A 27944-nucleotide genomic window follows, 5' to 3' on the forward strand; every position below is an offset into this window, starting at 1 on the left:
AGAGCCAGGGAAAGTACGAAGAGGCAGAAGCGATGCATCAACGAGCGCTAGAAGGGAGAGAGAAGGTACTTGGGCGCGAGCACCCAGACACGCTCGCCAGCGTCAGCAACCTTGGATCAGTGCTCGAGAGGCAGGGAAAGTACGAAGAGGCAGAAGCGATGCATCAACGAGACCTTGAAGGGTCAGAGAAGGTGCTTGGGCGCGAGCACCCAGACACGCTCACTAGCGTATACAATCTAGCCTTCCTCTTTCATCAACAGCAGCACTACCCCACCGCACTTGGACTGTATCAGCGAGCACACGCGGGATATGCGAAGGTGCTTGGAGTACAGCATCCTACTACAGTAGCATGTCTAAAAGACTACGAATCTGCTAGGAAGCAGGAAGGAGTATAGTAAGTTAGCTATCATCAGCGTACAAAGAGTAAATCGAAAAAGAATACCCTTTTGAACTTTATTATTATATCTACGTCTTTCTTAGTTTTCTTTACTACTATAGCCTAGCTTAGCATCGAGGTTGAAACGTTAATAGTGGTATCAGTGTAGGAATAAGGCTACTGTAACTATACTACATTGTATTGTCGCCTTAGCGTCTAAGTTATAGAGATCCTTCTTTAGCATAAAACAGTCTCTTCTCTATAGCACCCCGTGCAGCTCTTGGCTTACCTGTGCAAGCGTCCATCGTGTCCCGACTACGGCAAGTCCTGGCGCCTACGAAGCAACTTTCTCCTCCATCTGCAGGAGCAAGACGAACACACGACGACAACGAAAACAGCAGCCACACGCCGCGAGATCGAGAAAGCGTGGCGGTATTCTACCGATCCTAAGCTGCCGCCTCGGGCGGCGCCAGACTTTCGTTCCCGAGAGGATCCAGACGAGCACGTGTGGGACTACAATTTCAGGGACGATACTGGCAGGGTAATAAAGGGTAGGGGCACGCTGAAGCAGATGGAAATGCATAGGGCTTTACGACGCCGACAATTACAGGGAGCACAGACGGCGTAGCCGCGTTCTTACCGGTGTGGTGTGATAAGACAGCACTCTGTGCAGTACAACGTCATATACAATTACGGGAAGAAGAAATCGAAGGCATTCACTTGATACATAATCTGTGCAACACCCTTGTACTTCAGAAACATGGTGGCCCCCTCATGCATGGAGAAACTCCCGGAATTCTGGCTTCCAACAGCTAGATGTCGGCAAGGCCTAAAAACGTGGACTTTTTTGATTAAGCCTTCTCCCAATAGCTCCGGAACTCGTAAACATGCTGAATCTTGTAATTAAGCAGGGGATAACAGCAGAGGCGCGAACTATCGCCGCGAACGGTTCGATCGACTGCATGCCGGAGACCGTCGTAATTTTCTAGCTGGAACCGAACACCAGATGCAGAATTAGCTAAACAATAGTAAGATAACGTTGATAACATGATAAATTTACGTAGGAACACTCGAGGTACTTAATTAGAGGCTGTGGTTCCGCTACGGCGGTTGTCCCGCTGCGGGTGGATGTACGTTAAGTCATTTCCTCTTTTGGATTTCTCTTTGAAAAGGGGAGTAACCACGTTTTGCCCTTATCGCTCATCTCATGTTGAGAAAGAGATGGGAGCGAGAAACAGTGAGTTCCAAGCGCTGAGTACCAAGCGCTGATAACCGCGTGTTCAGTAAACACAATCACCGATGACTTCGAAAATCTCTCTGAATTGCTAATGTATGACCTACGCCATACGAAGCCAAGTAAAGAGTAGGTGTATCTGGCGTTTGGGCGCCCCGCGCGCCACCCATATAAATGCAGAATATCGTTAAGACAGTCTGCAGATCGTTCCGCTTAGGGCATTATGTCCCGACTGATGGATTCCGCCAAGGGATACGCTGCACCGACAAGAACATTGGCAAGCCACGCTGACTAAATGGCGCTTACTTTTAGACAAGGCAACAGTATAAACAACCCAAGGTGCTACTGAAAGATGATTCACAGCTTCTCAGATAACTCCTCGCTTATTCGTTCAGACACTGAAAATGGTCGCATATACGGTAGCAGTTGCAGGAGGCACCGGCGGAATCGGATGCACCATTGTCGAAGAACTTGTTCGGCAGGGGAAGCACAAGGTGTTAATTTTGGGGCGCGAGGTATATTTCCATGATGGCATTTGTTGGCAAGATTTCGTCATCACTAACTGAACGCTAGGCCACCACCTTACCATCGCTCTCCCTTCCCGTGATCAAAGCCAACTACAACGACCCTGATGCCTTGAAGCAGCTTCTAGAAGCTCACAAAGTCGAAATAGTCATATCGGCGATCATAATCTATTCGGAAGGAAGCAGCAAAGCGCAGCTGAACCTAATTCAGGCCGCGTCCGAGTCCAGCACAGTGAAAAAGTTCATACCTAGCGAGTATGGCGTCAAGTACACTCCAGAGTGCGTGAATTCCCGTGTGTATCCTCCGGCTCTAACACGGATTTGTAGAATACTGGCGTTTCACCCCGCCGCGCAATGGTGGCTTGACGCTGCGGCCGCGCTGCGTAATACACGCATGCAGTTTACTCGGATTGTGTTTGGATGGGTCTTGGACCACTATGGCATGCCGCACGTCAAGAGCAATATGAAGCCGGTCAAGTACGCACTTGACTTCGACAGCCATCAAGCAGCAATCCCGGGCGATGGCGAAACCCCTATCACCTTGCTTCACTCTGTCGACCTTGCGAAGTATATTGCTGCCATGTTGGAGCAGGAGAACTGGCCAGAAGTAAGCGCATTTGTCGGTGATCGGATGTCGTGGGGCGAGATGGTTAGGGTCGCAGAGAGAGTGACCGGTAAGTAACACTATCTATTGGATATACGGGCATTTAGTAATTACGATTTCACAGGCGAGAAGTGGAACGTCAAATACGACTCTATCGAAATGCTGGAGAAGGGGGAAGCTACACTGTTTGAGCAGCCTGAAGGCGGTTACACTGAGTACCCAGAGGCGCGTCAGTTGATATCCGAGTTCGGTCTTATGGCTGTGAATGGCATTATGGATGTCTCTGGGGAAGGCACGAGAAATGAGGAATTCCCATGGATCAAGCCAATTAAGGTGGAGGACTTGATTGAGACTGCTTGGGGTAAGAAGAGCCCGGAGTAACGTAGTTGCGTCGTCTAGGACCACTTCGAAAGTGGTTTCTTTTAAAAGTTTGCTGCGTTACAAGAACAATAGTGCGCTTTACCGTGCATTTGAATTGAGCTAGTCTTAGCGCGATCACTTGACTCCGTTGGTTGGCTCATAACCGAGCGGCACACTCAGCAGCCACTGCATGAGATAGGTTGATATCTAACTCTTGAGATCCGGAACGCGGAAACCTTGAAGCCGTGGTGGAACCTTGACAAATGTGTTATCTGTGGCTTCATACCGTTCTTTCAATTGGCTACTAGTGGCTCTACTACTAAGCGAACCCCTATTTCTCCGGCGTCAATGCGCTACTGCAACAGAGGCCGGCATTCATATAAGTGATGCAAGCTTGCAAACCGCATGGAGGACAACGGCTGGTAGATGTCCAAATCGTAGGTCCTGAGTACTGTACTTGCATCAATACCAAAGGTCTATCAGCGTCGACAGGATGGACGCATTGCAACGCCTACTCGGAAGATCTCCCGCACGACGTTTACCGCCGCCGATTGAGAGCGACGATGTCTACCCCGTTCATATGCTAGACGACACCAAGACGCTTCGGAGCATCGTCGTCACATGGACGCTGTGCTTCAACGACGTGCTGGATGCGCACAATCTCTACGCTTCGCTGTCAAGACTGCTAGAGATTGGAGACTGGAGGAAGGTCGGCGGTCGGTTGAGGTTAAAAGTAAGCTTCTTATTTGAAATCTGCGATTGATCAATCCGGTCAATAGCTGTTGACTCACGCTTTTTTAGGAAAATGGAGAGTTGGAGATCCATGTCCCACGGCCCTTCACAGCGGAACGTCCTGCCGTGTCCTATACTCACCAATCCCTAGCCATGGATATCGAAGACCATCCGCTGGCAAAGACCCTCCCTAAAGCCACTGAGGCCCCGTCTATCCAGTCTGGGCCCCAGGCCTTTCGAACCTTTGCGGCTCGGGAAAATGCACCAGAGACGCTCGAGGACTTTGTCTACACAGACGCGCCTCAGCTGTCGCTCTACATCACTTCGTTTAATAACGCGACGCTCGTGGCGCTCTCATGGCCACACACACTCATGGATGTCATGGGCCAGCAGGCCCTCCTGCATGGGTGGTCTCTGGTGCTAGCTGGGCGGGAGTCGGAAGTGCCGCCTATACTCGGTGCGCGAGAGGACGCGATCTGTGTAGCCGCAGATGCGCCTGTGGAGAAAGAGGAGGAGTACAGCCTGGGGCAGAAGCGGCTGAAGGGATGGGCCATGGCTATGTTCGGGCTACGATTTGCCGGGGATCTGCTGTGGAACCGGGTTGTCGAGACGCGCACCATCTTCTTGCCAAAGAAGGTAGTGGCCGAGTTGCAACGCCAGGCGCAGGGCGACCTAGCCGTTCAGGACCATGGGGCGGAGAAGCCTTTTATCAGTGAGGGCGACGTGCTGACCGCGTGGACACTGCGCGCGGTAGTTTCCTCCCTACCGCAGCCGCGGCCAGTGGCGGCGCTTCATGCGCTCAACGCGCGATTTCGACTCTCGTCGCTAGTCCAGGCTTCCGGTGTTTACGTCCAGAACATGGCGGTGGCAGCCTTCACCTTCGTATCTCCCGAGGTCGCGACAGGACCTCTAGGGCCTATTGCTCTAGAGAACCGGCGTCATCTGATGGAGCAATCGACGGAGTCTCAAGTGCTGGCCTACCTACGCGAGCTACGACGGGAACAAAAGTCTAGCCGCGACTCGGCCTCAATGTTGTACTGCGAGTCCAACGCCCTGCTGATGCCCTTTACCAATTGGACCCGGGCCGACTTCTTCAAGACGGCCGATTTCAGCCCCGCACTTGTGCGTGCCGGCGAGACGGGAGAGTTGAGGAGCAACCCGCCCGGCACCATGGTGTTCCACCACGCGCAATCGATGCGACAGAGCCCAACGGTCAGGAATGTGATCGTGGTGCTAGGCAAAGACCACGACGATAACTATTGGCTAACCGGGACTCTACTGCCCCCAGCGTGGGCCAAGATCGAAGAGGGCCTAAAAAGGATGTGAGAATAACGTTCATAAGGCGAAGACGGGGACATACGATGATAGACAGTAGATGTCCGCTAGAGTAAATTGTTAATATTCATTTAATAAGACGGATACGGAAGATTCTCCTAGATATGGCGACTTATAGTACTTAGAAGAAAGCTTAGCCTTAAGCTAATAACTGTAACTATAGACCTTAATCCAGTTATGCGTATTTCGCTACAGGGCTGAAATCATGGTCTAAGAGTATTTAATAGATAGCATGATTGATAGGCCCGTTTCTTGAGTCGTGACGTCGCGGAGTAAAAGAAGATTGCTCCTTTAGTATAGATTTTCTTTTGCATTCTTAATTAGGGATAAAAGTAAGCTTTTATACTCCTTTAATCTTTAATCTTTTCCTGCGAACTCTTTGCTATCTCTTTAGACTAGCAACCCTAGCACTCTTTTGCAGGATCTTTTAGTAAACGCGTCTTCCTATTACCGCCCCTTTCTCACATTCTGGTGTCCATCCAGGCTGCTTGGGGTAAGAAGCGCTCGGAGTACCGTAGGATTGCGTCGTCTACGGCCACTTCAAAAGTAGTCTCCTTCAAAAGTTTGCTGCATCACACGAGCAATAGTGAGATTTAGGTGTGCATTCGAGTAGGGAATCGTAAGTCATCGGTATATGCAATATGCGCCCCAAACATGAACTCGTGAAGGAAAAGTATGGCCAGGACATAAAACTTTCATGTGCCAAACTAAATGTAGAGGGAAGTTGAGATGAAGATGATCTGGTGTATCTAACGATGGAAGCATTGTTGACATTCTTGAAACTTCTCAGTAGAATAACCCCCGAATACACCAACGCCTCTCCCCACCAGAGTTCATCCATTTACTTCGCAACCTTTCTAAGAACCCGCAGACCACCCCTTCCACTCAGCAGTACTGTTCGACTACACTAAGGTTAGCCGCAGTGAGGAGACAAAGACCGAAAAAGTAGCTTACTGCAGCTGTCGCCAGCATTTTGCTGGCAGCTCTGGTCTCCTCCTGTATTTCCGCAGCCCAGCACTCCGAGCGCTGTACACAAGCCCGCAGCCCTCGCGTCCGCGCAGTACTCTATGACGGTGCAGATCGGTGCCACGGCGCCTCCGGGGTTAGGCGGGTCAGGTGTGTAGCAGTATGTGGTTTCAGATCTGCGAGCAAGTTCGAGAGTGGTCGGAAGGACATTGGTTGTCTTGGTTGGAGCCGGGGCGGCAAAGACGCTTCCTGTGGAAGAGAGGAGGAGAATGCAAGAGATGAAAGAAACACGAGAAGGCATTGTGATTCTGGATTTGCTTCAAGGTCGTCTTGTGAAGTGGGAGGTATTGGCTTTGGTGTGATGGAAAGGAGTTTGAATGGTGGTTATGAAAAGCTACATGTCCGTGACAGCGAGCAGACTTTATAGTGGAACGGCTACAACTTTCTTTCAAGACTGAGTTCCGACGCCGTCCACATAGACATGCGCACTCCTAGAGAATGATAAAAAATCGTAGGATCAGGGCCGGGATACCGTTCCTGTTAACCTTGGCAAGAGACTGCCTGACATCGCCGCTGCTTTTCAGCCTAGCTGTGTTCCTGCAGGATTTCACTGAACTCTGCTTGAAACAAGTTCCCATCATAGGTAAGTCAAAGGACGTAAGACGTAATCTTGTAGCATTGTTTGATGTTTGCGCCTCCTTTCTCGCGCGAGTAACCCCAGTATGAAGCGCATTCTGGCCCCTATCTACGCTAAATCCGCCGCGTCTGATCTCACGGTACTCGAAAGGAAGCTTAGCGCTAGGTTGATGTTTGATGATTGTGGCTATGGACGTGATCTCGTGGAGTGTAAGAAGATCACACCTTTAGTGTAGATTTTCTTTTACGTTCTTTATTAGATAAATAAATATAAGCTTTTCTACTCCTTTAGTCTTTAATCTTTTCCTGCTAACCCTTTACTATCTCTTTAGCCCAGCAATCCTGGCACTCTTTTGCGAGATCTTTCACTAAACGTGTCCTTCTCATCACCGCCCTTTCCTCACATTCTGGCGTCCATCGAGTCTCGATCCCCATGCGTTCCAATTCGCCGAGCTGCCACTGTCGACTGCATAGCTAGAGCCATTCTGGCCATTGCCCCAGCTCCCCCACCAGTCTTTCCATCGCTGGTGCAACGACCTCTTTTCTTTCTTTTTATCAGGAGGTGGAGTAGGCCCGAGAATCGCGGCTATGGTCGCTGCTGAAGCGCCTACAGATTGCGATGCTGGCTGATACGATGGACGCGATGATGCACGCTTTAGACTAGCACTCGGATTCTTGTCGTAGTTTGGTGGTTGGCTTGAAGGCTCGGAGTCGTAGTATTGCGGCAGGGAAGAGTTGTTTTGATATCTCATATTCCCCGGCGCTTGCGGCTGCTCGCTTGTTGGTTGGGTTTGCTTGCTCGTTCCGATTTCTTTGTCCATGGTGCGATAATTGGAGTGTTTCGACGGTGTCTGAGCTTACGCCCGATAGCGCTAACAGTCTCAGGAGTGGTATGCTGACGCTCCCGGCCTCAGACCGTGGCCGGGCGTAGAACGTTATGTATTCCTGGTACGGGTGGTGGATGAACCGGCTGACCTTTTTAGTGGTCCACCTCACAGCCACATCGGGCGATGCGGCACGGATCTTAGCTGCCGGCCATGCCACTCTAGCACATCCTCGTGCCGTCCAAGTGTTGCCAAGGCACATGGTCCCATGTTTGTTAGGTACAAAAGGCAGCAGCTATTGTGCGTCGCACGATTATCTGCGGAGTGTGACGTCATAGGATTCATTAGGGTCTTGGACGTCCTTCGGCGTCTCTTTGTGCGTAGTTTTGGTCACAGCCCCGCATTTCTAGGTCTCAATTTCGGTGCCTCAGTAAATAGTTAGAGCAGTTAGAGCTTATGCAGATCTTCGCCTGGGGATGTAAGCTTGTCAGCTTCGCGGCACAGTTCACAGTTTGGCACAGGGCGGAACAACATCGACGTTCTCTTCCTCACGATACTGTCTATCGCTGAACATTGCTCCCCGCACGGCAGCCCGACATCATCATGGCCCAATCGCTCCCAACTATCCTCTTTCTCGCCGGCGCCTTCGCAGACCCATCCTGTTTCGACGCGCTCGCTGCTGAGTTCAACAAAGCTGGCTATTCAACCGTCTACGCTAACGTCCTTACCGTAAACCCGCCGGATCCCGCCGCAGTCTCGGCATCGAAAGATGCGGCCCACGTTCGCGAAACAGTCCTGCTACCTCTTTTAAACGATGGAAAAGAGGTCATCGTGTTCGTCCACTCTTATGGCGGGGTCGTTGGAGGAGCCGCAGCTGCCGGCTTAAGCAAAGCTGCGTGGGAGGCGGAGGGTAAGAAGGGAGGTGTCATCGGACTGCTATACTTGGTTGGTGTTATGACCTGTGAGGGAGAAGGCCTACTGCAAGCTGTAGGAGGAGCATATCCACCTTTCATCAAGCAAGACTATGTATGTCGAGGCCGTGTCAAACTTCTACTGGAGCTGACTTTTCCGAAAGCCATCCAAGGGCCTCGCAGTCATCGATCCAGTCATGGAAACCTTATATGGCGACGTCGATGCCGCCATGAAGCCAGAGATGGAGGCTGCCATGAAACCGCATGCGCTGGCAGCGTTCGAGACACCGGCGACGGCGCCTGCCTGGGCTGAATCTGCATTCGATGGACGCAGGGCGTTTATACGAACGATCGATGACCAGTGCAATCCGCTGTTCCTTCAAGACACGTGGCTCAAGAAGGCTGGGGTGACTTGGGAGACGGTGGATATGAAGAGCTCGCATTGCCCGTTCATTAGCCGACCGGAGGAAGTTGCTAAGATCTGTGTGGGTTTCTTTGAAAGGTGGGCGGAGTAAAGACGGGACTGTTAACATTGAGCCAAACCATCATATTACGCATGGGGCACAAATTTCAGTGTAGAGTCATGACAGATAACGGACTGACAACTTTGAAAGATAAACGCATGTCCAAACAATACACTTTGAGAGCTGACATTCTTCAAACCATTACCAACATGGCTCCCGCAGAGGTCCGAAGAAGAGCAGGAGAAAATATAAGTCTGTCGGGGTGAGCAGGCAGCCGTCCTACTCACTTTCTTGAAGCGCAGCTTTCATCGTCCGAATACGTGGCAGCAGGACTCCGTGCAAGTCTGGCCTAAGGCGAGCATTCTGTTCCAGACTCTCCAAATCCCTTATCAAGGCTTCGCCAACGTCGACAGGATCATGTCGTACTCGTTTTTTCGGTGGTGATTGTATACCCGTTTCGATGCGTAACGTGGGCGGCGCTTCCGTACCGGAATCGCGAGCTTCGCTTATGGGTGTCACTGGACGTTGGACCATGTCTATTATTCCACCGCCTGGAAAGGCCTCCTCATCGTCGCCCTCGAATGAGTCTCTCGGTCTCTTTCTCGGCCCTGAGTCATCGATGCCCTCGTCTTGACTGAGCTGCTTCACAAATCTTTGCGCGAGCACAAGCCTCTTGGCTCTGCGCCAGTGCGCCCCCAACGTTCTCCGAGACTGGCAGGTGCTCTTGTTCAAGACTGAAACATGCCTCGCATTGAGGGGCGGCTTCCTGCTGTTCACTACTGGGCTCATCAAGTTCGCAACAAGCTTCGCGTCCTCACTGGTTAAGTGCTTATTGAAGAAGACGCGAAAATCCACAAAGTCGCAATTCTCGTCCCTGAGCTCTGGAGATTCCGGGGCTGTGCTAGACCGCCGTCGCTTCGGTGTTGGCGTTACATCCTTCCGCATACTCGAGATCCAGATGTGTTCGGGCAAGTCGAACCGCGCGAACAGGACTGGTTGTTGTCCTGAAGGGAAGTGCTTCCACTCCTTTATCTTGTCGCGTAAAGTCGCGGTAGTGAAGAAAGGCTCTGATCGCAATTTCTTCAGTGCCCATGTCATGCCTGACGTGAACGACCTCTCGGACTGTCGGTGCGTATATTTTCCTTTGTCGCAGGCTCCGAGGTACTCAAAAGCGCGAGAAGCAGATCGGAATTGAAGAGAGCCAGCGTCGCAGCAGTCAAAGATGACCAAAACATCGCACTTGACTTGGTAGAGAGTGGCTTCAGCTACTTCCCACATCACAAGGTTGTCAGGGTTCGGCTCCTCACGGAATTCTAGCTGCCTCCTGCTCGACTTTAGCCTTATACCATGCTTTGCTGTGGTGTTTGAGCCTTACGGGTGAAGATCGAAGCCCGGCCTACCCAAGTCACGGCTCCTCTCTCTATCGCTACTATGCCAACCGTGGCCGGCATAGTACACAATGAGCAGCGCGTGGTTCTTGCCGTGCTGGAGGACGAAAGTGGCCAGGTACATTTGCATCTGGAGTTGAGGGCTCGCACCGTTCTTGATGACTTGTCTCTCGACGTTAAAGCCGTAATCGTTTCGGAAGACATCCTCAAGCTGCCCGACCTTCGCCGCATGTCAGCAAGGCTGTGAGCGATCTACTACACAGGGAGCTTACCTCTTCACGAACATCGAAGTCCGTGAACCCTTCCTCCTCACAGTCCCACGAGAGCAAGAGCACCGATGTCGAATCATGCCTGATCGGCTTCCTGGACGACGGCATGTTCTCGTCAAAGATGTCGCGGAATTTTATGAGCTCGTCTAAGTCTTGGGAGGGCTCGATGGGCTGGGCCACAACAAGTTGGGCAGGCCCGTCCATCCCGTTGGAGCTCTTCAAGGTCAAAGCCATTTTGCAAGGCTACCAGTTGGGTGCGGGACAGTTGGTTGGTGGTAAAGAGAACAGCAGTTCGCGCCTGGTATATGCTGTTAGGAAGCAATGCCTCAGCCTCAGCCTGATGCAGGTCAAATTGAGCCTTGGGATAGCTACAGGGCTCTGGGGCTGACAACAGACATGCCTTAGGCTTCCGCTGCACCTAAGGCATATTGCGCGAATCGTTTCGACCGGTCAATGAGGTCCTTCTTTCGAACCCCTGGTATCTCTCGGATCATGTATTGGAGGGATGCGGCATCCCGCAGCTCGGCTGCAGATCCACCCTCCACATCGCGCCACACGCTAGTGTGATTGGCCATCGAACCTGTCTCATTCCAAAGGCCCGGTACCACCACACCACTTTGCAATCGTCGTGCATCGGCGAGCCTCAATAAGCTAGTCACAAGACTTTCTTGAGTGGAGGCTGTGTCCCCCCGATCAGGCTAGAGATTGGCACGGAACAATATGCTGGCTGCAATGCTCCAAGGCATCGACTGATCTGACGAGACTAATTGTTGGGATCGTTTGCCTCTTTGCCTGGTCCTGACTTCAGCTTCTGCCTCAGGCTCTTATTTGAAGGCTGCCTCATTCCACTGCTGGGATCAGGTCCACACCGGTCAACATCACCCGCTCTTCCTCCTCACCGGTTCTCGGCAGTCTTTCTAATCACAGGTAGATCGTTCGATCCAAGCTCGCGTCGCCACCCCACCCCATTGAAGATGTCAAAATCCGATACCTCCCAGGGTCGAGAATACGTTGTAAGACCCAATGGATCTGCGCGGCGTCCCTACATGCTCACGATGTCTAGGCTGAGGCAACACCCGAGGACGGGCGGGCCTTTGTGCCTCGTTCCCGCAATCCGGCGAATGTAAGCCAAATCATAAATATCTTCCACATGTTTTCGTGCTCCTGCGCGCTAATAGATCGCTCCTTAAGATAGTTCCCAAGTTCGAACCGAAACAAGAGGCATGGCTAGAGGACGAGCTCGGGGATCGGCCTGGCTGCGAGGTGATTATTGAGAACTACCGACAGAACACAGCAGGGAGCTGGGAGTACACGCTGAAGTACAAGAATACACGGCTCGTAAGCGGAGGCGCCTGGTTTCCCGAGACTCAGCTCAGGCGAGAGAAGCCGTGGTACTAAGTGTTGATTGGTTCGGTGTCCGCAAGCCTACCTGCATGCATGCACACAGGCGGGGCAAACATTGCTGCGGTGGATCGACGCGAGGCTGAATCCCGCCCTGACTTGCGATTAACGCACCATCAGGATATATATCCTTCTCGTTCATTCACTAGCATTAGTCCTACCTCAATGATCATCGAAGAGACGCTTTGATACTCTACTATCGTGGGTCCAAGCGCTACCCCACAGGATGAATAGTTCACACGACAATGCAGCCGCCATGGAAGCTGGCGAGGCGGGCCTTGCTGTTTCTCCAACTTTTTCAACAATAGATGAGAAACTCGACGGACGACTCTCCGCGAGCACCACAGCAACTTTGGCAAAGCCAGTACAATCTTCAGGTACATATCAGTCCACGCATGTTTCTTCCAAACGGCTAACGTTATAGATGCACCATCCCGGCTTAGCCGTCTATGGACCTGGCTGAGACCATCGCCATCCCGAACTGGCAGTTGGGCTTCGCGACCACAGAGGCAAAAGACCACTCCAGTAGTGCGAAAGCGTACGAATCCACGACTTTCACCAGGCTTATCCGAAGTCACTTTCTAAGTAAAACAGTGGAATCATGTCCTCGTGGGTACCCTAACGTCGCCGCCTTTCTCGACAGCGACGAATGCTTCGCCATGTACCGCCGCTTCGGCTTCCTGCAATCACGCCTCCTGCTCGACAAACAAGACGAGTTGCGAGAGCTGGAAGAAGCACTCGATCGCCTTGACCGTCGGGAAGCAAATGTCGATCCCAAAAGGCCAATGACGAGAGATCTTCCCAGAGAAGAAGTCCAGTCGAGGAGAAGATTGCTCTCCGCAATTGAAGAAAAGTTCTGCTCATACGGTAAGCGACGGTCTTCCCCGAATGCGAAGTGTCGACATTGACGGTAGTGTAGCGAATCTCCTCGATGCAGCACAGAAGATGATGGCGCTGAATCGACCTTCGCAGGGCGATTATGGGAGTGTGGAGAATTACATGGTTAATCACCAGCCACTGCTGGAGGCTGAGGGCTCATGGATCTACAAGAAGGAGGATCTGATCACTTTGAGGGCAGGAAGGGAACATGCTTGGCTGGACTCCGGGATTGAAAAGGTGTTAAAGTGGTTTCACTGCCGCATTCTGGAGGTAAGGTTCTTCAAAGGGCATATGATGAATGATAGCTGACTGACATCACATAGAGAGTTTTCGGAGACGAGGTTTGTCCACACGGCTTCATATTTGCATTGAATTTCACTAACATCCATCTAGCAAACGCGACAGAAGTCCTCGGGCGAAGAAGTGTACTATTCCCGTGAGCGCATCAACTGCCTGGCCAACACCATCATAACATTTATGGTGCTCGTTCTACTCATTGTGCCCATCTACATGCTCTACCATCTTATCAACGACATAAACACTGGGAGAGCATATGCAATCTGCATGGGCATTCTCGTTGTCTCTACGTTGGCGTTCTCGGCTGTGCTGTGCCTGTTTACACGGGCCAAGAGGCATGAGATCCTTGCTGCGGCAGCTGCGTAAGTTCACGCACTATTGGTTGCGAATTTGGGAACTAATTGTGAGGGCATGCAGATACTGCGCCGTTCTGGTGGTCTTCCTTGGAAATGTTGGACCGGGACGTCAGTGAATGGGATTCTGGGTAGCTTCTGATGACCAATGGATACCTTTCTATCAGGAGCAAACCATCAAAGCAGCTACGAGCTACTCTGTGGACGTGATTAGAACATTGATGAGGAATTACGAGGACTGAAGTGAAGCGTTCATGTTACATCAGGCTCGAAGGTAGCCATGCTGCCTTGGATCCGGGCTGTGCTTGAGAAAGAAAATAGACACATCACAGCGCTCCCTTCCAATTTTTCGTGCTGGCATCCTTGGATTAGTTGACCCTGGTGGACTCGGTATCTGTCAGTCATCAAAAGAAAGGACCAGGAACACTGAAGTCTGGGACACATAAATCGGCGCCGCAAATGCAAGAGGCGAACAGAAACAGGCTGATTCTGATGAAGAGAGCGCACGTCTATAGGAAGAGGAGGTACGAGGCGCGAGCAGGTTTTGGTTCCCATCCATCTCTGAGATGTGGACCAACCCTATCCCAAGTCCTGCATTACTAATCTAGAACCAGAATAGCGAGCTATCCCACCCTATTTCATACAAGGCCTAGAGTGGCTAGGAAACGAGGCGCACTTACACCTATGAGACTCCATGTACCTCCAAGCAGCCACTCTGTTACCTCCAATGTCATGACGGCAATGTGGTGTAAAAACTCCTGGATATTTCCAGCCCTCCGTACTTCCGTCCTGCTTTCCTATATCCTTTTACAGACCCCATAACTGCTAATCTCCTGGCCAACCACTATCATTCCGCCCAAAGCGGGCGCGCTGTATAAGGCGCAGATGAGGCCTAGATATATAAGTTGAAACAGCCCCAACCCAGCCACGTGGGATGTTGAAGATACATACCCCTGCCACCAACCGAGGTAAGCTCCGAATACAATCCAGCTCATGATCCAGCTTCGTTGAGCATGCGTGCTGTGACCCGGACGAAATCTTGTCATCCCGCCGATGACAGCTATTGGGATGAAACTCAAAATGAACCCGCATGTTGCCATTAATGCAAAAGATAAGGATGCGAGTCGGAAGACACCATGGTGTAGTTCTTGGTGATTTTCCTGCGCGCTTCGACTCACCCCGTGCAGAGAGCCGCCGGCGCCCTGCCCGCCGCCCTGAGGTTGCTGGTGGTACCCGCCAAGCTCGTGGTTTAAGACGATCTTCTCGATGAGACTTTGCTCGTACGTCGCAGTCAGAGAACCGACCGTGCCGTCTATACTTTGCGGACAGGTTCGTGCGAGTTCGTCCATATCTCGAGACCGCACAAGGTACATAGCTGGATAATCTGGCCGAATCAAATTACCCATCAGATTCAAGGTGGACATAAACAGGTAAGGCGTGACAGTTAGCCCGAAAGCAGCGTAGCCAAACCGCTCGAGCTGGTCTCCTTGGGTATCGTACAACGTGGTGACGGCGTAAAGTGTCTGAGCTAGAGCGACTATGATCTTGAGGACGTTATAGTTGCTGCACAAATGGGGAGCCAAGTTTCCCGTATCTGCCGCTAACTGGCAGTCCGGCGGCAATCTGAGGAGAATATAGCCGGCTGGGAGTCGATATATCCCATGGACGCGGAGATCGCCAAGCCATGAAGCTGTTCACGGTCAGCCTTGAGAAGTATAAGTCTTGAAATATGTCTTCAGTTGGGAAGGTTGGTACAGCTTTATTGTGGGGGTTGATGGCGGAAGGATTCTGTATACAAGCATACGTCTATTCTTCGGGCCATGGAGCTAAAGAAACGCATACCGCTGATATTTGCCACAAAGTGAGGATGCACTCACACTTAGACGAGAATGAGCCTCGCGCAACAAGCTTGACGCCGGCCTTTCTGAAACGATCTCGGTCTATTGTGACATTGGCGAACATGGTACAAAGGGCACCGGCACGGGCTGCGGCTTGGAGGTCGTTGTTTTGGAAAATTGCCCGGGTAGCAATAGCCTCAAGGGCTTGAAAGATGCCAGCTCCAGGTAAAAGGAACGCCACGACTATTGCCGTAGCCGTATCCAGCGGACTCGATCCAGGCTGCAACACCACGGTCGCCGCATGGGCGACGTAATTGCCCAAGTAGAAAACCACGATATCGGTCCATCTGGCTGGTCGACAGATCAGGCTTGGGTCGCCGTGATTTGAGGTTCCTGGTGGAAGGGCGACAGTGTCGTTCGCTGCTGTCGCGTCACCAGCGGAGGACGGAAACGCCTGAACGACGTTCAAATGGGCGATAGCAATGAAGACAAGAACGGTGAAAAACGCCATATCGAACTGTGAGGCGAAATCTGATCGTGTTGCAGAAGCGTGCTGTCGCGAGGCAGCCGAAGTGATTGCTCAACCTCGGGGCTCAGCCTTTCAGCCGCAGTGGCTTGACGCCCCAAAAGCAAAGCAGTCCATATCCAATGACGATTCAGCGGGGAAGATTAGTGATGTGTAGGTGATACCAGACGGATTCAGCGTCTTTGTTTCGTATATAGATCCCGTCGCTGCTAGTAGTCGTCCTAGCACCTACTCTCTACCCCATTCCGACTAACACACACATACTTTACGCCCTTATACGGCGTGATACCCGCGCCCAGTCCCTTGCTCCTCTTCTGATCAACCGTTAAGCTCTCTACTTTGATCCCGCTGGGGAGCCAACCTTTCACCGAGAAGCTCACCGTCGCACAGGATGGCATGAGGACCTTGTTCTGCTTGACCTTTCGGGCATCTGATCCTTCGTCTTTTGTTTTCGATGGGGCTTCGGATGGAGACTGGTAAGATGATGTTTGGTCGTCGTCGTAGTCGTATGTGTTGCTGGATAGTGAGACGGCGCCACCTTCAAGGCCTTCGTCTTCGTCTTGCCCAATGACAGTACCTCGCAATGTCGCTGTGGCGCCGATGCCGCCGCCACGGTCGTTGGAAATGAGCATCCCGACTTCTCTGCTGCTGATTCTCCATTCGATACTCCGATCTCCTGGTGCATAGCCCGCGTCGCCCGCTCCTCGTACTACCCGCAGATCCATGACGTTCTTTACACTTGCAGGAAGTGGGATATGAACGACCATCTCCTCGATGCTTGGCGCAGCTGTCGTGCCTTGGGGGTGACCGCCAAGTCCACGTCCGAGCCCGCCTCTTCCTGGGAATGAGGACCCTGTTGCGCTGGGAAGCGGACTCGATGATTTGCCTGCGAAGCGTGGGTTCAGTTGTAAGCGTACCTCGAAATCGGAGCCTGTTGGACCCAGAGATGGCTGCACAGATACTGTGGCCGGGATATTGAGCTTGGGCGCTGACTTCGCTGTCGTCGATGTGGAGAATGAGTCGAGTGCCGCGGGTCCAAGGAGATCAACCTCGTAGCCCGCCAGCACAAAGCGTCCGTCAGGCGGCACAAAGGAGAGCTCGCTAGGCCGTTCCTTCCATCTGTTCAATCTGACGCAAGGATGGAACACAGGCAGAGAAACAGAGTTGGATATCCCGCCCGGACATCCGAGTTGTAGCAGCAGGTCGGGCACGCCAGATACTTTCGCTGTGAAAGCTATTGTCCCGTTCGCTATTGCGGAGAGTGGCCGACCTGAAGGTGAAAGCGTGACCTGTAGAGTCTCCACTATATCCACATACAGCTCGTTCGACGTATGCCGTACATTCGCCTTCCGCCACGGCACAGGCGATGTCCCCTGTGTATTCCCGCTTGGCCCCAACCGTGGACTCCTCCCAGAGCCCAGCGAAAACGGCGTTGCACCTGGAGTCAAACTACTCGGCGTTGTGCTTGGTAGTCCCACACCACCCAGCAAATTCTTCATGAAACTAGGCGCCTCCACTACATCCTTCAGCGCATTCGGCTCTGTGCAAGATATCACCCCGCCATCCACCATTTCGCTCAGCAGCTGTGCCACCACATCGTAGTTGCTCTCGATCCTGCTCGCGAGGAGTGGCGAGCCGAGGAAGTCTTCTAGTGCATCGGCGACACGGTGAAGGAATTCGAGGACTTGGAGGGGCTCGGTGTCGGAGGAGCAAGGGCAGAGGAAGAGCAGTTGGTCTTGGATTATGGAGTAGAGGAGCGTCGCGGGATTCGTGTTTGGGAGGTATATTAGGGAGGGCCGCGGGGACGGGTGAGAGAGGTAGAGAGGTAGGACGGTGCTGCCAGGGGGTGGGCGGCCGGTGTAGGTGTGTTCGAGGAGGGGTGTGCTACAAATCGTTAGGTCGAATTTCTTCGTGGACAGAGACGCGTACTTGTGCTCATCAAAGATGTATAGAGCTTCTATGGCGCTCATAGTGGGCTGACGTCACCTTGACTCCATGTGGATGCCAATGTGATGGTGGTTGGAGTGTTGGTGGGTGCTTTGGCAGTTTGGCGGGGATCGGAGCTGTGAATTGGATGAGGCGTGTTTGACAGGGGACCCCTGCGCGATCTTTCTCTGTCCGACATTCATCTGAACTGCTATTGAGCTCCAGCACTTTCAGGTCCTATCTTGCACAGCGCGCCAGACTACCCGGTTGCGGGACAGCACGGAAACAATTCCAGGATGGCGAAAGAACAAGCTGTGCCCACGTTCAAGGAAGCCCTCAAAGACGACAAGGCGCAATACGACGACTGCACGCCATGTCGCATCGTAGGTAAGTTCTCTAAGCGCGCCCCCTCAGTTGCGTCCACTTCAAGTGATGAATCTAACAGAGCGCTTGAATAGGGAGCGCGGCATTCATCGGCCTCGGCGCGTACACATACGTCTCCGGACACTCGCAACTCAAAGCGCAAGAAGCGGCGATACGGCAAAGCAAGACTATGTTCGGCATGGCGAGTCGAAGAGCAGGCATAACAGGGACGGCGGCTGTGATGGTGGGCTTGGGCATATACAGGTGGTTTGCTTGAGTGCCACCAGGTCAGATATTTGCCCTGCGCGAATAAGATGCAGGCACAAAGCCCAAAGGGCTACGTTCACAAGGCGCCAAAATGTGGACGTCAAATATGCATAGGATCGCCGGTTATTGGATGCAGTGTGTAAGAATGGCGTTGGGACTAGCATTGGGATACCCGGTGGAATTATGAAAAGTCTGTAACATCACAGGAGGTATGGGATGGGTGTACGATATGTCAATCGCTGCTCGGAATCACAGCTTCCCCTCAAACAAGTCCTATTTACAAATATCTTCTGAACGTCCCTGTGAACCTTGAGAAATGGCAGTAGCCGTAGCCGTAGCCGTAGGGCCCCGGTGGTATCGAATGCGAGAACAGTAATGCTGCCGAAAATGCAATTAAGGCGAATGCATCTGGCGATCTACTCCGCCCAATGCCTCAAACAACCGTCTAAGAAAACGCCATCGCTTAGTAGAATGCAGGGAGGCCGTTAAGTGGTTGCCGCAGCATGCCCGTTCCATAAGTGGGTTCCCGAAGACGACGAGCTCACGAGGAGCGTCCGCGCTTAGATCCGCCTGGTCCGTCTCGTCGATCATTGAAGCCGTCCACGCCGAAGAAATCTTGCATGAGTTTTCTCTTCTGGCCGGCTCCGCTTCCTAATGAGAAAAGGTTCTGGGCGGCGGAGCGTTGTAGGTTCCGGGACGAGGATCGATTTGACGGGCGGCGAGGGGTCGGAAAGGCACGACGAGCAGCCGCGGAGAAGTCGAAAGGTGTGTCGTTTGAGTTATTGTTGGGGTAGGACTGCGGCGCCGAGAAGTGGAACATGGTCGGCAGAGGTGCCATGTCAGCGTCAACGGTCGATGACGCTACTGAAATTGGGGGCGGAGCGGAGTCGGAGCGGTGCGTGGGTCCTGCCAAGGGTTCTGTCGAACGCGTCTCCTCGGGGCTTGGATTGCGTTCCATGATGGGCGATGAGCTGCGGGCCCGCTTCTCATCCAAGCCCTCCTCATCGCTGTCGCTTGTGGACGGCACCGGAAGCGCGCCGTCGAGCCGCTCCATGGCCCACTGCCTGATGCGCCATCCCTCGCCATCGCCAACACCCAGATTCTCTTTGTCCAGAAAGCCTATTAGGTCCTCCAAGGCTTCTTGGTATCCGTCCGAGCGAGACCTGTCGATATCCGCGAGGGCTGCTTTGTACAGGTTCGTCACAGTCAGCGCGGCGGTTCGGAAGGACTGGTGGGTGTCGGGCTGCGGAGTCGGCTGGCGTTGCCTCGTCTTCGGGAGGGAGGTGTTTAGACTGCGCATAGAGTCCATCGTAGAGGGCCGTAGATGGGTGGTGGTTGTTGGAGAGGTTGTGGGTGTGTGTCGTTCTGTCGGAGAGTCGGGAGGCAGTCCGCTCTGCCTGAGGTAGACGCCTCGCAAAGGAGTGTTTCTGTTTCCGCTGGGATGCGAGATGTGATGCTGTGTAGATGGTGAACAGTGTCTTGTACAGTAGTGAAGGAGTGTGGTATGGTGAGGGTTGTAGTGATGTGTTGTGGTGGGGTCGCTTGTGACCACCCTTGAAGACGGCAGCTTCGGCACTAGAGGATGGCCCGTGCGCGGCTCATCGACGGCGAACCGTGGGCGAACTCCCATCCCAGACAACCAGCACGCGTCACAACCAGGTACCGATGCCATAGCCTCTCCCATTGAGCGGCTCTCTGTCGAGCTGGTTGACATGGTCATCGCAGACCTCGCCCTCCCAGACTATCAGGCTCTACGTCTCGCGTCGAAGCAGCTGTACACCCTCACCCTTATGGCGTTCAGCAGCTCCTTTTTCTCCAAACGGAAGACTACGCTCGGCACGCCATCTTTAATTCGTCTGCGACGCGTATCCTGCTGCAAACACTTCGCAGGCTCGGTCTCCCTGCTCGAGGTGAAGCTCCTCAATCACTCCGACTACGAGCTTTTGCAGCAAATCGACCGCGTAGGCATATACCCGCCACCAAACCGCTTCCGCAAAACCTTTTAGAGTAATATCTACACTGCAAACCGTGCGGGTTATCACATCCTGCACCTAAAATCAGAAGGCGGAGTTAACCGCCATCGTAGCGTTAGAATCCGCCTTTCCGAGGTTGTCAATATTGCCCTTTGATTACACGGTTGATGTTGCTGTGTAATCAAGACAATTGCAGTGCATAGTGCGAAGGTTGGCGTGTAAACAGTGGGCCACGTCCGAAGTCCGAGCCCAATCGCAGTCTGGCTCCGAACTATTGCCATGGTCGAAACTCATTGAGACTCACGATAGGCGTTCATTAAGCCAAGGCTCATTGCTACCATGGATGTGGGGGCGGCGAGATGAGCAGTTCTGCTCCGCTCTACGCTGAGAATGTGGACGCTGTTAGACGCGCGTAGTATTTCTGGCAAGGCTGCCTCTCGCTAAGCCTTTCCCATTTTGTCTAGCCTACGTTGGCTGATGACTATTCTTCGTATCGAAGGAAACAAGTTCACGAAACGATGGCGGATGAAAAAAAGTCGAGGTCTGGTTGGAAACAAAGTGTGGTGTTGGGGAGAGGAAGGATTTGACACAGAAAACGCGCTAGTCCGGATTTGGCCACATACCGACTCACCGTACTGTGCGCTCCGTCATCCCGCTTATTAGCTGCTAAGATTGACATATAAGCATACATAGTAGCTCTCTAGATCGGAGCCTTAAGAAACAAATCGCTTGATGCATGTGCAGGTTATAGCCTTGTGCCCTCTTTGTACCTTACGAGAATTTCATTTGTTCGCGCTGCATATATCTCCTTAGGAGCCATGTTTTAGATTATGAGCCATAGTTCCAAACGCAGCCTAACCACCCCAACCTAATAACTTGGATCCATGGATACTTCTTCTACCATGGATCGTTGCGAACAAAATCAACTGTTGAGTACCAAAAAAGATAGTCACACCTAAACAAGCTGGTTAGCTCCTCATTGCTAATGGGTATTTAAAGTCCCAGTGTTTCCAAGCCATTTTAAGTCAGAGGGAGAGAGGGAGAGAGAGTCTCGTAGGGGGTTTTTCAGCATCGTAAGCTACTTATGAAACAGTCTCACAATTGTTAGTCGTGAGCTGGTATCCCTTTGTGGTCGGGTCATCCTTGTAGGTAACGAAGAAAACGCTGAACAGCGACAGACTGACCTTCATCCAGAATCGAGGGACCTCGGTGTCCGAAGAGTCCGAAAAGCTAAGTCTCGCTTCGTTCTCTCTTTTATGTTTGTGTTCAAGAATAAAATCATTAATATACTACAGGAAGCTGCACCAGATTGGGGCATATGACCGATGATGAGTACAAGCCATCGCTTACCCGTCACATCAATCATTTGGCAAACGTCAGGTGGTTTCGGTGCGCGGCAAGAGCAGTTCTATGGCAAGTGCTGAGGTCGATACGGCAGGAGGAAGGAGGGGGCCGATGACGAACTTCCGTCCGCACTTCTCACTTCAGTCTGCCTGGCAGACTTTTCATGTGAGACTGAGGACGCCCGCGAGCCTACGGAGATTTCAGGCACAAAGTCGAAATGATCGTTAGCAAGTATCTGGATGATCAAAAGCCTGGCAGTAGAATTGCATCAACCCTGAAACGGAAGGGCATCAAAGCTACGCCGTCGAAGCAGCGCAATCTAACGCCCCGCCAGACTCTTACCATCTTCACTCAAGCCGTCAGGGAAGATGATCTTGCGCTTCACTTCGATCTCCTCACCTTCAACAATCGCTGCCTGGACCTCCTCCGCCGTATTCAGAACGCCTGCCTTGAGGCCGCCTCAGTGTACCAATGCGCCGCAGGCGACTACCACCTAGGCACCGCGATCGGGCTGCTCCTGCATTTTCACGCTGTCGCTACCGACGCCAATGACGAAAAGGTTGGTTTCAAAGAAGCGTGTCGCTTATTGCAAGAGGACATTGAGGCAGAAGGCAGCGCGCAGCTTAGCAAAGCGAGATCTCGCGCTGGGATTGTTCAAAAGCCCGATGCACACAAATATGTGGCGCCGAAGTCGTTTGAGGATCTACATATGCCCGAGGACTACCTTTCTCTGCGAGACAGGAAGAAATTCGAGGATGGTTTCTGGTTTGTGGGGAATGATGCCTTCGTGCAGAGCAGCGACGGAACCATCAAATGTGTCAGGGCTGACGTAGAGCCTCTCGTGGTGCATCTGGATGACGGTGGACGTTCATGTGTGCCTGGAGTGCCTGGAGTGCGAGCAGGATAGCTTGAGCGCGCGAGGTGTCCAGTAGGAGATGTAGCCGCCCGCGAAAATCTTTCAGAGCCAATAAGGTAGGTGAACGGTAGTGTCCGAGGAGACATTTCGGAGATGAGGACAAGTGGGAACGGAGGAGGTAGAAAGGCCCTGGGTGCAACTTTGCTGCTTACGTTGAGGAAGCCGCGAGGAGTGATGTGGAGGCAGGACCAAAAAGCAGAAGAACGCCAACCTCCCCTACCCTGCCTTCAGCCTCCCTCTTCCACATCTCTTGTCTCTCCAGTCGGCCCTCTCCTCGCTCAAGTCCCTCCAGCTTTCCATCTGCACTTCCTTCAACGAGTTCGCGCCGGTGCCCGGCTGGGAAAACGGAGTTTCCCAATTCATCAGCGCTGCTAGCGCATTGGAAGAGTTCACCCTCTGCTTCGACGTAATGGATCGGTGGCCTGAGTTCAGAGCCGCTGTTCTGTGCTCTCTAGCCACAACTCTTGAATTACCAAAGCTCAAGCTGTTGAAGCTTTACGGCTGTGTATCCAACGCGCAGGACATCGTAAAGCTAGCGGAAACGCACTCGGACACCCTGAGACGGATCGATCTTTCCAACATCGTGCTTGCTCAGGATACTTGGGCATCTGTGCTCACCACCTTCCGGGACTCGCTGGATCTTGAATACCTACGACTTAGCGGAATCAGGCAATTTTCAGACCGCGTCTGCTTCGTACGTGGATCAACGAATACTGCTAGCGATCGAATTACTATGGATGTCACCAAAGCACAGGAGAGCCAAACCATGTGTGAAATGCTGTCATGGGCTATTCCGTTCCTTAGTTCTGACACGGCTGTAGAGCCAACAGCGACTTCCGTTCCCTGGTTTGTGGGGAATTTCGACCCGTAAACGACACCAATAGCAATAGCGTCATCTAAGCCAAACGTTCAAGCCAAGAACCCCCAGACCATAGCACCCTGAACTGCAGAATCAGGTCCACAACCGACGTCCAACAATCCTCTCTCGAATAGGCTTCAACCTCCACGATACCGCCCGGCCCGCCTTTCACTAGAAGCGTCTAGCTCCACTGGTCTTTCAACTGTCTCGAGCTCCGCCGGAGTCTTCTTCCGCCTGCGATCGTATTCTTTCCGGGACAGCGCCGATTCGACCGCATCCACCTCCCAGTGTCTGGGCCCCTTTTTCTCGTCTGCGTTTGTTTGCCGCTCTCGCCGGTTTTTGATCAAGCGGACTGCTATCGCTCCTAGACTCATTGTGACAGCAAGCGTCGGAATAACAGCCATCAAAATAATTGTCGACGCCGGGAGCTTCGATTGTCCAGGCAATGCTGCCGCCGTTGATGTCTGAGTGAGATTGGACGCTGAAGAAATCGAGATTAAAGGCGGGTTGGAGATAAAGAGACCAGTTGGTGTTGCGGAAGTCGTGAGCATCGTGAAAGTCGACAGGGAAGTAGGGCCGTTGACCAGCAACATCGAAGAAGCCATTGAACCGGAAGACAATCTGAACAAGAGAAGAAGAGCCTGGGTAAACATTTCATTGATGCGCCTAAGAGCCTATAAAGAGATGCCAGGCAATCGACGTTCAACAATGTTGTTCTTACCCCCACCTGCGCGACTTGCGGCGCAGCACAGTTTTCTGGGACCAACATGATGCGCTCCATGTTTTCCAGGCTGCATTCATGTCGGTACTCCGCCCCAGCCTCGCGATGTTCTGATGGTCGATTGGCATGTGTGCGGTGCAGCGCATAAAGAACGCGCTTCGCCGTAAAACGCGTACCGGCCTTCTGACGTTTCATGCCGCGGTATCCTAGTCTGGTTTCCTGATTCGTTTCTTGACGCTTCATAGTCTATCGGTACTATGGTAGCTGCGCTATATCACGCAGTACGTTATCGGCTTTGAGTACGCGTGCAGCGACTCCATCGATGAGAACTTCGCCTTTGGCGCCTTGCCTACCGCGTTCGGTTTCGAGTGTCCGTCATCTTGCGAATCGCGCCCGCGGATAGTGCTCATCCTGCTTGCTCTTCAAATGCATGCTACATTTTCGAAGCTTTGATGGCAATAAGTCAATACCGGCACGATGTTGGTTTTACTGTGTAGAAGCCGCTTATCCACAACCTTGTGGGGTAACGTTCCATACCCCGTGCTTTTCGTACGCGGCGCGCAGGAAGGTAAAGAAAAGCAGGACTTTTACGCTCTAGTTTGTCTCTGCTTCGTCTTGTTTTGCATCCGGGAGCATGGTGTCCTGAACCTCATTAGCGAATACCCGTAGGAAGCATCAGATAAGTTTCCACTATCTGCCTAGCAGGCTGAAAACGCATTATTCATTCGTTCATTCATTCACTCTCATTGAATTTTCATCTCGCTGGAGAGAAGAGAAATCAGCAGACCAGGGTATCCTAACACATGCACACACTACAGCCTCAAGCCCCCATCCGTGGCCTTACTTCTCGTTATTCTTCTCGTCCATGCAGATGCACATGGCGGCGATGAGCGCCATGTCCACGCCTGGGGCAATTTGCACCGCATAAGTCTGCTGGCCGAAGAAGATGTCCTTGCCCGAGAGCAGCTTGCGGTCGATGCGAGCGACCACGAGGCCTGCGATAGTCAGCATGAGTTGACTGATTATTGAGAGAATAGAAGGTTGTAAACTTACCTCCCTGATTGTTGTCTGTGATATCGGCCGCACTGTCGAACCAATTACCCTTCATCTGGAGCGACTCCTCCTGCCCCGTCTGCGAAGATGTAAAAGTCGCGGTGGCTTTGCTGCCCAGCACTATAACGTCTCATTAGCACCTCAGCTCAGCTCAGCTCCGCCCCCACATCATCCAAAAAAGCCAAAACAGAAAAAAGAAGGTACTAAACATACGCGCAAAACTACTCTTCACCTCCATCAGCTTCTTGCCCTGCGGATCCTCGACGGCAAATGTCGTGTGGATATGGAAATGCTCCTTGGCGATGTTGAATAGGTGGTTCCCCGCCATGTCGCAGACCTTCTTGCGGCCCGAGATGGACATGACTTTGCCCTCGACTTGCAGGATCGGCGTCCCGTTGGCCAGCTTGATGCTAAAGCTGTCGCCCGTGAGCGAGAGCACGTGTTCTTTCAGCACGATGGTTTCGGGCTGTTGCGCGATGAATTGCGGGAATACGCCGATGGGCTTGGGGACTGGAGGGAGGAGAGCCATTTTGACGGGAGGGGTTTTTCCTTTGTGGATTGGATTTGTTGTTATTGTTGGGGTTGGGGATGGAGCTTGGAGGGGAAAGACGGAGGTGGAGTGGAGTGAGCAGTCGCAGTCGGATTTAAGTTCTCAGCAGCAAGCGCTGAGCTTATTAGTTCGGGGTAGGAATGGTGTCAGAAGCTTGAAGTCCGCATGGAGGGCCTGATGTGTGATATTTATGGTGGAGTGAGGCAGGCAGGTAGGGCACAGCCCTTTTCCTTTGTTGCTGTGCCAGCTGCGGCTGTGTCTGGTCGAATGACGATTGGTGTTGCACGAGCCAAGACTTGCCCGATTTCGTATTGTGCTTTCGCCAGGAACAATGCCGCGGAGCGAATCGTTCCTGCAGCTGAGGGATCGGTAATGCAGAGGTGCGTTAATGGGGTAAAAGGTACATGCTGGAATTGGAGGAGAGGGCGAATTTCGACCCGATGCCTGGAAAATTGGAGGAGCGTGGGGGCGGGTTTGATCGGCATGGCTGTGCCTGGCACTAGCCACATGAGGCGGTGCTAGCGGCGGGGCTACTGTTCAACGTCGCCGCTCTATCTCAACTTCATCCCGTTCCATCGCTACCATGATTCTGGAATCACATCTCTTCTTATTTAGTTAGAGTGAGAATCCGATCCCCGGCATGTACTGCTCCTGAGATGTGTTTACCGCCCGCCCATTTTCTCGTTTCGTTGTAGCGTCGCATGAGCCGCCATACGACAATTTGCAGAGACTGAGCAAGCGGTATAGCGAGTTCTGGGCGATTTCACGTGCAGACTAGTAAAAGGAGCGCTACTTCGAAAATTGGCATTTTAGAATCTAACTTGTCGGACGTTGACCGTCCCTGACCATCTCCAGGCCCGCACTAATACTCGTCCCAGCCCCGCTTGCAGGATTCGAAGACCTGCCAGAAGCGAACAGGTTATGTATGGACTCCTGTAGATAATGATAGGATGGGGTCTATCCACGGAAATTACCACAACCACCACCAAGCTACCATCGGTCAATGAACACGGACAAGAAGGTATCTTGCGCTCAGCGGCCCTTTGGAGGACGGCTACCACGCGTGTTCATCCAGTGTCGGACTTCTTCGGGAGTGAACTTCTTGCCGGCAACCTTCATCTTCTCCTGTATCGACTTCTCAATAGCAGCCTTATTCGTGCGCTCCTCCTCATATCGAACCTTCTCTTTAGCGCGGCGGTCTTTCTCCTTCTCAGCCTTTTTCTTTTCCATTGCTTCCTGACGAAGCCGCGCTTCCTCCGCCTTCCGCTTACGCTCCTCGCGGCCTTGCTTGCGCTTGAGGTACTCGGCATGGCCCAAGTTGATCTCAGCAATGGCTTTTGCAAGACGCGGACGCTCAGCGAGAAATCCATCAATTTCGCCCATACCCTCAATGTCGCCACCGCGCAGGTAAATCGCGAGATCCTTCGCAATCCGATTGAAGAGGCTGCTATTGTGGTCTTGGGATGCGGGAAGCTTCAAAACCGCATCGATCTCATCATACGTCGGCAAGGCCTCGCGCCACCGAGCCCAGTAGAAGTTGAACAGGTGGCTGGTGTACAAATCCAGGCCCAGCAGCGTAGCGGTACCACAGATGCTCAGGTCTTTGTATGCGTTCTTCTTCGAGGCGAGGCGGCCGGTAGGGCGGTTCTTCGACGCGATGATGCGATCTAGCTCGGCGATGAGGGCGAGCACGCTTTGCTTGTCGACGTCGGCGGGAAGATGCACTTCGTCGTTCGAGTTGACAAGCTCCTGAGCTTTGGTGGAGGTGGCGAAGAGTAGTCGATGTGCTACGTCTGCAATCGGCGCAGAATCCCCTTTGAAGATGCGCACGGGTTTGCCCTTGGTGAGCCACTCGCGATCGCCGCCGGACATGGTTCGGATGTCCGGGAGCTGTTGGTCTTGGGCATTCGTGTTCTTGTTGCGCTTCGACGGCTTTATAGTGACAACAGCGCGGTTGAGGGCGCTGGTGTGGTTGGCCTTGACGCCGTCGACGTCGTTCGAAGCGCCGGAAGAAGTGGGCGTAGGGGCCATGGCCTTTGCCTGGACTATAGGGAT

General features: G+C 52.7%; 17 protein-coding genes across 17 annotated transcripts in view; 8 read left to right on the top strand and 9 right to left on the bottom strand.

Annotated features, from left to right (window-relative positions):
• The window catches only part of BU26DRAFT_314714 (TPR-like protein), a 2645-nt gene extending 2179 nt beyond the window's left edge, over positions 1–466 (top strand). Inside the window, exon 4 of the mRNA XM_033821965.1 lies at positions 66–466. Coding sequence (XP_033684227.1) covers positions 66–395 — 330 coding nt within the window. The 3' untranslated portion in view covers positions 396–466. The remainder of the gene's footprint in view (positions 1–65) is intronic.
• Positions 467–1988: 1522 nt separating this feature from the next.
• On the top strand, positions 1989–3119 carry BU26DRAFT_605102 (NAD(P)-binding protein; the record flags this gene model as incomplete). The annotated part of the gene is made up of 4 exons (XM_033835565.1): positions 1989–2125; positions 2184–2413; positions 2462–2808; positions 2863–3119. The coding sequence occupies exons 1-4, from the start codon at positions 2015–2017 to the stop codon at positions 3117–3119; spliced, it is 945 nt and encodes a 314-aa protein (XP_033684228.1). The 5' UTR covers positions 1989–2014.
• A 380-nt stretch (positions 3120–3499) lies between these two features.
• Positions 3500–5340, top strand: BU26DRAFT_540570 (uncharacterized protein). The gene is made up of 2 exons (XM_033831556.1): positions 3500–3831; positions 3900–5340. The coding sequence occupies exons 1-2, from the start codon at positions 3592–3594 to the stop codon at positions 5154–5156; spliced, it is 1497 nt and encodes a 498-aa protein (XP_033684229.1). The 5' UTR covers positions 3500–3591; the 3' UTR covers positions 5157–5340.
• Positions 5341–5964: 624 nt separating this feature from the next.
• Positions 5965–6490, bottom strand: BU26DRAFT_551021 (uncharacterized protein). The gene is made up of 2 exons (XM_033832081.1): positions 6120–6490; positions 5965–6067 (listed from the first exon to the last, which is right to left on the bottom strand). Exons 1-2 carry the CDS (start codon positions 6430–6432, stop codon positions 6051–6053), a joined length of 330 nt encoding a protein of 109 aa, XP_033684230.1. The 5' UTR covers positions 6433–6490; the 3' UTR covers positions 5965–6050.
• Positions 6491–6910: 420 nt separating this feature from the next.
• Positions 6911–7858, bottom strand: BU26DRAFT_519369 (uncharacterized protein). The gene has a single exon (XM_033829031.1). It carries the CDS (start codon positions 7586–7588, stop codon positions 7154–7156), a length of 435 nt encoding a protein of 144 aa, XP_033684231.1. The 5' UTR covers positions 7589–7858; the 3' UTR covers positions 6911–7153.
• A 276-nt stretch (positions 7859–8134) lies between these two features.
• Positions 8135–9008, top strand: BU26DRAFT_457196 (prolyl aminopeptidase-like protein; the record flags this gene model as incomplete). Its single annotated transcript, XM_033824938.1, has 2 exons — positions 8135–8617; positions 8667–9008. Coding segments are annotated over exons 1-2 (765 nt in total), but the record flags the coding sequence as incomplete, so codon positions are not given.
• A 237-nt stretch (positions 9009–9245) lies between these two features.
• BU26DRAFT_564887 (uncharacterized protein) lies at positions 9246–10857 on the bottom strand (the record flags this gene model as incomplete). Its single annotated transcript, XM_033833321.1, has 3 exons — positions 9246–10290; positions 10342–10574; positions 10627–10857. The coding sequence occupies 3 exons, from the start codon at positions 10855–10857 to the stop codon at positions 9246–9248; spliced, it is 1509 nt and encodes a 502-aa protein (XP_033684233.1).
• Positions 10858–12339: 1482 nt separating this feature from the next.
• On the top strand, positions 12340–13739 carry BU26DRAFT_314863 (uncharacterized protein). Its single transcript, XM_033821967.1, has 7 exons — positions 12340–12401; positions 12449–12560; positions 12619–12891; positions 12944–13173; positions 13227–13244; positions 13297–13562; positions 13618–13739. Coding segments are annotated over exons 2-7 (843 nt in total). The 5' UTR covers positions 12340–12401; positions 12449–12559; the 3' UTR covers positions 13673–13739.
• Positions 13740–14243: 504 nt separating this feature from the next.
• BU26DRAFT_314820 (uncharacterized protein) lies at positions 14244–16179 on the bottom strand. The gene is made up of 3 exons (XM_033821966.1): positions 15431–16179; positions 14505–15243; positions 14244–14445 (listed from the first exon to the last, which is right to left on the bottom strand). Exons 1-3 carry the CDS (start codon positions 15900–15902, stop codon positions 14379–14381), a joined length of 1278 nt encoding a protein of 425 aa, XP_033684235.1. The 5' UTR covers positions 15903–16179; the 3' UTR covers positions 14244–14378.
• On the bottom strand, positions 16139–17887 carry BU26DRAFT_427019 (uncharacterized protein; the record flags this gene model as incomplete). The annotated part of the gene is made up of 2 exons (XM_033823713.1): positions 16139–17801; positions 17847–17887. The coding sequence occupies 2 exons, from the start codon at positions 17885–17887 to the stop codon at positions 16139–16141; spliced, it is 1704 nt and encodes a 567-aa protein (XP_033684236.1).
• Positions 17888–18139: 252 nt separating this feature from the next.
• BU26DRAFT_564892 (uncharacterized protein) lies at positions 18140–18483 on the top strand (the record flags this gene model as incomplete). The annotated part of the gene is made up of 2 exons (XM_033833322.1): positions 18140–18230; positions 18302–18483. 2 exons carry the CDS (start codon positions 18140–18142, stop codon positions 18481–18483), a joined length of 273 nt encoding a protein of 90 aa, XP_033684237.1.
• Positions 18484–18637: 154 nt separating this feature from the next.
• BU26DRAFT_519373 (uncharacterized protein) lies at positions 18638–19969 on the bottom strand. Its single transcript, XM_033829032.1, has one exon. It carries the CDS (start codon positions 19780–19782, stop codon positions 19015–19017), a length of 768 nt encoding a protein of 255 aa, XP_033684238.1. The 5' UTR covers positions 19783–19969; the 3' UTR covers positions 18638–19014.
• A 210-nt stretch (positions 19970–20179) lies between these two features.
• On the top strand, positions 20180–20694 carry BU26DRAFT_519374 (uncharacterized protein). Its single transcript, XM_033829033.1, has one exon. It carries the CDS (start codon positions 20186–20188, stop codon positions 20477–20479), a length of 294 nt encoding a protein of 97 aa, XP_033684239.1. The 5' UTR covers positions 20180–20185; the 3' UTR covers positions 20480–20694.
• A 1118-nt stretch (positions 20695–21812) lies between these two features.
• Positions 21813–23577, top strand: BU26DRAFT_605112 (uncharacterized protein; the record flags this gene model as incomplete). Its single annotated transcript, XM_033835566.1, has 2 exons — positions 21813–22607; positions 22969–23577. The coding sequence occupies exons 1-2, from the start codon at positions 22008–22010 to the stop codon at positions 23575–23577; spliced, it is 1209 nt and encodes a 402-aa protein (XP_033684240.1). The 5' UTR covers positions 21813–22007.
• Positions 23578–23702: 125 nt separating this feature from the next.
• Positions 23703–24529, bottom strand: BU26DRAFT_505299 (uncharacterized protein; the record flags this gene model as incomplete). The annotated part of the gene is made up of 2 exons (XM_033826839.1): positions 23703–24206; positions 24287–24529. 2 exons carry the CDS (start codon positions 24527–24529, stop codon positions 23703–23705), a joined length of 747 nt encoding a protein of 248 aa, XP_033684241.1.
• Positions 24530–25040: 511 nt separating this feature from the next.
• On the bottom strand, positions 25041–25961 carry BU26DRAFT_314901 (uncharacterized protein). Its single transcript, XM_033821968.1, has 3 exons — positions 25553–25961; positions 25340–25459; positions 25041–25281 (listed from the first exon to the last, which is right to left on the bottom strand). The coding sequence occupies exons 1-3, from the start codon at positions 25866–25868 to the stop codon at positions 25127–25129; spliced, it is 591 nt and encodes a 196-aa protein (XP_033684242.1). The 5' UTR covers positions 25869–25961; the 3' UTR covers positions 25041–25126.
• A 960-nt stretch (positions 25962–26921) lies between these two features.
• On the bottom strand, positions 26922–27920 carry BU26DRAFT_594988 (uncharacterized protein; the record flags this gene model as incomplete). Its single annotated transcript, XM_033834919.1, has 1 exon — positions 26922–27920. One exon carries the CDS (start codon positions 27918–27920, stop codon positions 26922–26924), a length of 999 nt encoding a protein of 332 aa, XP_033684243.1.
• Positions 27921–27944: the final 24 nt, after the last annotated feature.

This window comes from Trematosphaeria pertusa (assembly GCF_010094035.1).
Source record: "Trematosphaeria pertusa strain CBS 122368 unplaced genomic scaffold BU26scaffold_7, whole genome shotgun sequence".
In the NCBI taxonomy this organism is placed as follows: Eukaryota; Fungi; Ascomycota; class Dothideomycetes; order Pleosporales; family Trematosphaeriaceae; genus Trematosphaeria; species Trematosphaeria pertusa.

Bases quoted from the DNA above. Each gene is read 5' to 3' on its own strand.
- BU26DRAFT_540570 (XM_033831556.1), top strand. From the start codon at position 3,592: ATGGACGCATTGCAACGCCTACTCGGAAGATCTCCCGCACGACGTTTA. The intron at 3,832-3,899 runs GTAAGCTTCTTA...ACGCTTTTTTAG, and splicing joins GCGGTCGGTTGAGGTTAAAA to GAAAATGGAGAGTTGGAGAT.
- BU26DRAFT_551021 (XM_033832081.1), bottom strand. From the start codon at position 6,432: ATGCCTTCTCGTGTTTCTTTCATCTCTTGCATTCTCCTCCTCTCTTCC.
- BU26DRAFT_519369 (XM_033829031.1), bottom strand. From the start codon at position 7,588: ATGGACAAAGAAATCGGAACGAGCAAGCAAACCCAACCAACAAGCGAG.
- BU26DRAFT_314863 (XM_033821967.1), top strand. The intron at 12,892-12,943 runs GTAAGCGACGGT...ACGGTAGTGTAG, and splicing joins AGAAAAGTTCTGCTCATACG to CGAATCTCCTCGATGCAGCA. The intron at 13,563-13,617 runs GTAAGTTCACGC...GAGGGCATGCAG, and splicing joins ATCCTTGCTGCGGCAGCTGC to ATACTGCGCCGTTCTGGTGG.
- BU26DRAFT_314820 (XM_033821966.1), bottom strand. From the start codon at position 15,902: ATGGCGTTTTTCACCGTTCTTGTCTTCATTGCTATCGCCCATTTGAAC. The intron at 15,244-15,430 runs GTGAGTGCATCC...GACCGTGAACAG, and splicing joins AGGCTCATTCTCGTCTAAGT to CTTCATGGCTTGGCGATCTC. The intron at 14,446-14,504 runs GTATGTATCTTC...TTATATATCTAG, and splicing joins TACCTCGGTTGGTGGCAGGG to GCCTCATCTGCGCCTTATAC.
- BU26DRAFT_519373 (XM_033829032.1), bottom strand. From the start codon at position 19,782: ATGGACTCTATGCGCAGTCTAAACACCTCCCTCCCGAAGACGAGGCAA.
- BU26DRAFT_519374 (XM_033829033.1), top strand. From the start codon at position 20,186: ATGGTCATCGCAGACCTCGCCCTCCCAGACTATCAGGCTCTACGTCTC.
- BU26DRAFT_314901 (XM_033821968.1), bottom strand. From the start codon at position 25,868: ATGGCTCTCCTCCCTCCAGTCCCCAAGCCCATCGGCGTATTCCCGCAA. The intron at 25,460-25,552 runs GTATGTTTAGTA...GAGACGTTATAG, and splicing joins GGTGAAGAGTAGTTTTGCGC to TGCTGGGCAGCAAAGCCACC. The intron at 25,282-25,339 runs GTAAGTTTACAA...TGACTATCGCAG, and splicing joins CACAGACAACAATCAGGGAG to GCCTCGTGGTCGCTCGCATC.